The sequence below is a fragment of the Elephantulus edwardii genome, unplaced genomic scaffold, assembly GCF_000299155.1.
Source record: "Elephantulus edwardii isolate Elephantulus edwardi_28Jun2011 unplaced genomic scaffold, EleEdw1.0 scaffold00291, whole genome shotgun sequence".
Taxonomy (NCBI): Eukaryota; Metazoa; Chordata; class Mammalia; order Macroscelidea; family Macroscelididae; genus Elephantulus; species Elephantulus edwardii.
In genome coordinates, this window is record NW_006400041.1 from 666,801 (window position 1) to 672,800 (window position 6,000).

Consider the following 6,000-nt stretch of genomic DNA (forward strand, 5'->3'; position numbering starts at 1 on the left):
GCTTGCTGAAACTGAGGAGGACTTGAGGCATTTGCTGCAGAAGGTCAAGGACTGTAGCCTTCAATACAGATTGAAGCTCAACATCAAGGACACAAAGATTCTCACCACTGCGCCAAATGACAGATAAAGATATTGAGACTGTTAACCACTTCAGCCTGCTTGGTTCCACAACACCCTTGACACCAGCAGTCAGGAAATCAAAAGATTAATTGCATTGGGATAGTCTGTTGACTCTCTTAGAGTACTGAAAAACAATAATGTCAGTCTGGAGAATAAGGTGTGGCTGATCAAGGCAATGGTCTTTGCAATTACTTGCTATCCATCAGAGATCTGGACAATAACTAAGGATAGAAAAAGGACTGATGTCTTTGAGTTGTGGTACTGGAGAAGAGTGTTGAACATACTTTGGACTGCCAGGAGAACAAAAAGGTCTGTCTTGGAGAGGGCAAAAATCGAGCTACTCCTTCCCTAGAGGCAAGGATTTTGAAGCTCTGTCTCACATAATTTGGCATGTGGCCAAGAGCGACTAATCCTTAGCGAAGGATATTGTGCTTGGATATGCAGGAGAGACAGATGCAGGATGAAATGGATTGACTCAGTTATTAGAGAAATGGGATTAGATCTATTGGAGACTTAGGATAGGGCAGGTCAGAACTGTTGCACATAGAGTCTCTGTGAGTTGCAGGTGACTCGATGGCATGTAACTACCACCACCATCATCACCACCACCTACCAGGCTCTCTTTTGGACATTTTACATATATATGTATATATGTGTATATGCCCTTATTAACTGAAGAACGCTCTGGTGGCATAGTCTATAGGGAGTCGTGTTACCAACTCAGTGGTGGCGTTTCTTTGGAAATCTCTTCCGTGAGACTGATGCCTATGAAAACTCAGCGGAGGGTTAGCTATAAGCCATAATCCTCCCAAAAACTCCATAGGAGGCAGTGTACCTTCAATTTATAGACAAGAAAATGAAGATACAGAGAGGTCACAACCTGCCCACAGTCACAGAGTGAAGGACAGAACTTAACCTTCATTTGCTGCCAACTGTGTAGTCAGAGAGGTATATCTTAGACTCAATCTCCCAACCCAAACCCACTAAACTAAGGAGACCCTACCAGGAAAGCAGTCTGCACCTGTGGGGCTGGCCCTGGGGAGGGACTTGCTGGGAGGCCAGAGGTCTTGCTGTTGATATCCTGCAGGCTGAAGCTGAGACCCTGGAGAAGGCTGCTGGCTGAGGTGGCCCCTAGAAGGACAGAGCAGCATGAGCATAGGCTGAAGTATGAGTGTTTATCCCCAGAGTAGCCACACCCGCCCACTCTCAGCACCAACTAACACACTAATGCCCTGGACATCCCAATGCTCTCAGAGAGCTACTAAAATGCTCTCCCCCACAAGTGCTGGATGCTCGCCTCAGAAGAGAAACTGCAGATACGGCACCAGGCTCTCGGGCACGGGAGTTCCCAGTCGGCTCCAAACACCCGTCTCATGAAAATTTCAGAAAGAACTAAAGGGAACCTGAATCCTAGAATTTAAAAATCTAGAATTGCCGTCTTTCTTTCTAAGGAAGAGGAAGGCCTTTTAAAGCCAAGTATGTTGGTTTACCATTCACCTAACACATAGCCCAGTAATCTCAAAGCAAAGAGGAAGGGCCACTTGAAGGAAAAGAGTGTCTAATGCAAACCACCTTTTTTCAGAGGTGAGGGAGAAATGCTGGGGTACCAGATACCTGGGAGGGAGCTGCCAGGCGAGGTTGCCACCAAGCGGCTCTGGAGTGTGTGCAAGGCACCAGGTACAGTGCTGCTGGAGACCATTGAGGAGGCCGGGCTGGCTGAAAGGACCCCTTCAGAAGATGTACTTGATCTGAGACAAAGAAGGAAAACTGTTCTCCAAAAATCAGAGGCAGCAGATGCTGGCAACATAGGGAGGGAAAGAGTAAAGGGCCCAAGAAAGCTTTCAGAACTGGACACGAAGCTAAAGCACCCTTCTAAAGTGGGGATGCTATGGTTCAGTGTCAGAATTCTCCTCTTCCATGTAGCGAGTTCATCCCAAGCACAGGCACCATCCTGTCAGTGGCGCCTTGTACTGTGGTGATGCTGGACAGGGTCACTGGAGCTTCTCAGCTCAGCAACAACAGACTAGGGAGAAATGCCTGTGATCCCACGTAAAAACCAGCTCAGCACAATGCCACAGATCACAGCAGTCAATCCACAGGCAATCTGAGGATGGTGCTGGACAGGGCATCCATCTGTCCATCTGGCACATGGGCTGCCAATGGCGCAGACCCTACCTGACGGCAGCTAACAACAGTAGTTATAAGACCAGTAGAGACTATGGGCACCAGGGCTTGGAGCAAAAGTTAGGGGACATATGACAATCTTGATGTAAACATGATCTTTGAGCTGACTAAAAAATTTCACTACAAAGAGGTCATATTAATAGAGTCCAGAATCCACCTTCTTTCCAAAGCACTAAGAGGACCAGAGAAAGAACAAAGGAAAAATAGGACACAGAGACACTCACTTGGCTGAGGCGAGAAGGCCCGTGAGCTCCTTGGCCCCTGCTGAAGCTTGGCCCAGGGTCATGGTGATGGGCTTCCCTCCAGAGACTGAAAAACAAAGAGTTCCAAGGCCATGGTTAGTTGTAATTAACTTTAACCCCTCCTGTTCCAGGTTCCAGAGTCACATAAAACACAGAGTCAGATGTACAAAGACAAGACTCATAAAAGAACTATATTATGGTAGAGAAAGCTGGGTTCTCTTCCTTCGATTTCCTAGATTATCTTATTTCCTTTAATAGAAATCAGAAAAGAACTCAATATATGATGCTTCAAATGACCCTACGGCTTAGTGTCATATTTTGCCTCTCTGATGCTTGTTGAGAGCAAGTTATTATCAGTGTTCTCCCCACATGCAACCTCATGCTCTTAGCTCCCAGATCTCTCATAGTGAAGAAACCAGCAAAGAGCCACTGAGAAGGCAATGAGCATCCTGGGAGAGCTTAGGAAGTTTTGGTTAAAAAGACCATATGCTCACCTTCTGAGGCTCCTCCCTGGGAAGGGGCAGATGGCCCTCCAGCTGCATCTCCCTGGGAGATAAGGGATACCTTGATCTTTGGTCGCTTGGGGGCTTTGCTGCCAGGAAGAGGGCTGGAAGGATGGTGCTGCTTCAGCTGGACCCTAAGATCTTCTTTCTCTGCTTCCTCAGTTGGTTCTGAGGAAATGGGAACTAAGAGATGGAGGTGGTATGAGATTCTCCACAGCCAAGAGAGTCCGACAACACTGGCAAGGGACAAAAGCATGGTTTCGCCACCTTGGGGAAAACTCATGAAGAATGGGTCCCACCCCTGGAGGAACCCTGCCTCAGCCCTGTCCCTAATCCCTGCTCTAGAATCAGAAGGAAGGGGACCCTGAGCTGTTAGAGAACACAAGGAAAGTGATACACTGACCCCCGCCCCCCCATATCAGGCCAACAAAATCAGAAGATTCACCACAGTGGATTTAAACAGTGCTTTCAAGACTTAAAAAAAAATTAAAAAAAATTGTGTTCTCCAAAATCAAATAGCTGAGGACAGCAAACATGCTGCAAGACACCCAGTTTTTTTCTAAAAGAGCATTTTCACAAGGATCTTAGAGTTGGCTAAAAAGAATTATAACCAGGACTCTGGGTAGCTAGTAGGCTGGGAAGCATCTCAGCCCAGACAAGCACACAGCTCCTATTTAAAGGCAAGTGCCGCTTATCACAGGAGGGATACTACTCTACTGCTGCAGACAGAGGTCCACTCTTCACACCCTTCACGCACAGGCCTCCTCCAAGTAACTAAAACAGACTTGTCCTGGACAAGGGAGCTCTGGTGGCTTAATGGTAGGAAAACACATTGGCAAACCAAAGGTATGCAGTTAAACCCACTACCTGCTCCATGTGACAAAGATGGGCAATCTCATCCTGTGAGATTTACTGCCTCTGAAAACCTGCTGGTAGGTCAGCTATGGGTTGTTTATGACTCAATGGTACGCAATAACATCCTGTATGTAGCCCAAACTCCTGAACTTAAGTTATCCCTCAGAATACCTCAGAGACTCCTTCCTTTTAAACTCCAGAATCCAACCCAGAACCAAGTCCCATTCCTTCCTATCAACAAGCAGGGATGGGAGGAGGTAGCATTCACACAAGGATGAAGGGGATCATGGCATAGGACTACCAGCTGTGCAGACCACCTGCTATAATCCACTGCACAGGCAGGACTGCACAGGGAGAACATAAATGCACAGAGAGAACATAAACATTATAATCAAAACAGGGAGGAGAAGGAGGAGTAAAAAAAGAGTTACAAATGCTTTGGTGCTAAGTGGCTGGTTTTTCTTCAGTGGCTGGGATGGAACACCGGCAAAGGAAAATGCAGAAGGAAACCTGGACTCATAAGCAGAGGATCACAGATACACAGGAAACAAAGAAACAAGAACCACAATGAAAGACCAAAAACAAAAGACAAAAAAAAGAATGACAACATTACGTGACACAAGCAAAAAGAATGGATCAAAGAGTGACACTTCAGAATAAGCAAAAAGAGTCCACAGAATCAGAAGACAGGTAAAGGCAGGGAGGGGGGAGGGGAATGGGATGAAACAAGAGAGACAGAGGAGAGGCAGAGCTGAGGCAGAGAAGGAGGAATGAGAGAACAGGTGAGAGAGCAAAGTGATACTCACCAAAGAGACAGGAGGAGGCGCCAGGAGGAAGAGCTTTCCTCACCAGCATATTTTGTTTCAAAAAAGCAGCAAACTGTGCTGGAATGAATCAGAATTACAGAATCACAGCCAGCCAGGGAGAGGGCAGAAGGGAACGAGTGAGGAAGTCAGGGAAAGTTCTACACCATGTGGGCATCCTCTCCAGGAGCCAACAGAGCCCTTCCTCATTCCCTTCATTAAAGGCCTAACAGCACCACCCACCCAGAGCCTGTTTCTAACCATCACTCAGCAAGGCCACACAGCATCCACCATGGCCCACAGACACTAGCCTCATTTTCTACCTTCAAACCATGCATCCACACCCGTGCCTCGGTTAGCGCCAATCCTGTGAGTCACCCCATAGAAGGCCGGGGTTCATGTTTGGATCTTTCACTTCAAGGACAAGAGAGCAGTCTCCTGGCAGTGCCTGGCCTCTCTGCTCTACAGCCCATTCTGGCTGCTGCCACTTCTCAGCCACTTCTACTCTCCAGAAAACAGTCATCAAAAACTGTGGCCACGAGCTCTCCCCTCAGAGCCCACACAGCTAGACTAGAACAGAATAAAGCCACCATCTGCTTCTTCTCCCTCATCCACTGAAAGCTCCCTTTTCTAAAACTTGTACTTCTGAAGTGTTTATCTGCTATTTTCAAAACTCAAATTTTAGTCACATAAATAGTCCTCAGCTAATCTAAAATCTATCTGCAGAGATTCCTAATAAACTCTGCTATAAAGAACATTTTGAGGATAAATCCAAGATACATGATGCCAGCTGAGTCACACTAGAATCTGATGAATCAAGTTAATCTCTGTATAGATGGTCTGAGCTGCCATAGCCCAGGAGCAGCATGACAGTGCCTGGAACAAGAAAAGATGCCATTTCTCTAACTGGTGGTTAGAAAAAAGTCTGAGACAAATTTAGTCAGTTCACAAAATCTAATTTTTCTAGACCACCAAGTCAAAGCTCTAACTAGTAAGGACACAGCCCCAATAATATACACTCTGCTCTGCTGACTTATTTTACCCTTTAAAACAGCTCATGGTATTTACTTCAACCTAATTTCACCAGGACATAAATGTTACTGCCCTGGAAAAAGGTCTGGATGCCAGTATATTCCAACTACCTCCTGACATTCAGTGCAGCACACAGAATCCAAGAAGCCATGGGCAGTTCACTTACCTTGGGCTTGTTTGTGGGTCAGCAAAGCTTCTGTCCTCTGAACATGTCTCTTTAGTAACTGAGAGCTCCCAATCTGACTGGACTTCTGGGCAGAG

General features: G+C 46.5%; 1 protein-coding gene across 1 annotated transcript in view; it reads right to left on the bottom strand.

Moving 5' to 3' along the window:
- KANSL3 (KAT8 regulatory NSL complex subunit 3) overlaps window positions 1–6,000 on the bottom strand; it is a 71,309-nt gene that overhangs the window by 32,709 nt on the left and 32,600 nt on the right. Inside the window, exons 11-15 of the mRNA XM_006900713.1 lie at window positions 5,906–5,997; window positions 3,041–3,232; window positions 2,529–2,613; window positions 1,735–1,868; window positions 1,142–1,251 (exon numbers count right to left, since the gene is read on the bottom strand). Coding sequence (XP_006900775.1) covers window positions 1,142–1,251; window positions 1,735–1,868; window positions 2,529–2,613; window positions 3,041–3,232; window positions 5,906–5,997 — 613 coding nt within the window. The remainder of the gene's footprint in view (window positions 1–1,141; window positions 1,252–1,734; window positions 1,869–2,528; window positions 2,614–3,040; window positions 3,233–5,905; window positions 5,998–6,000) is intronic.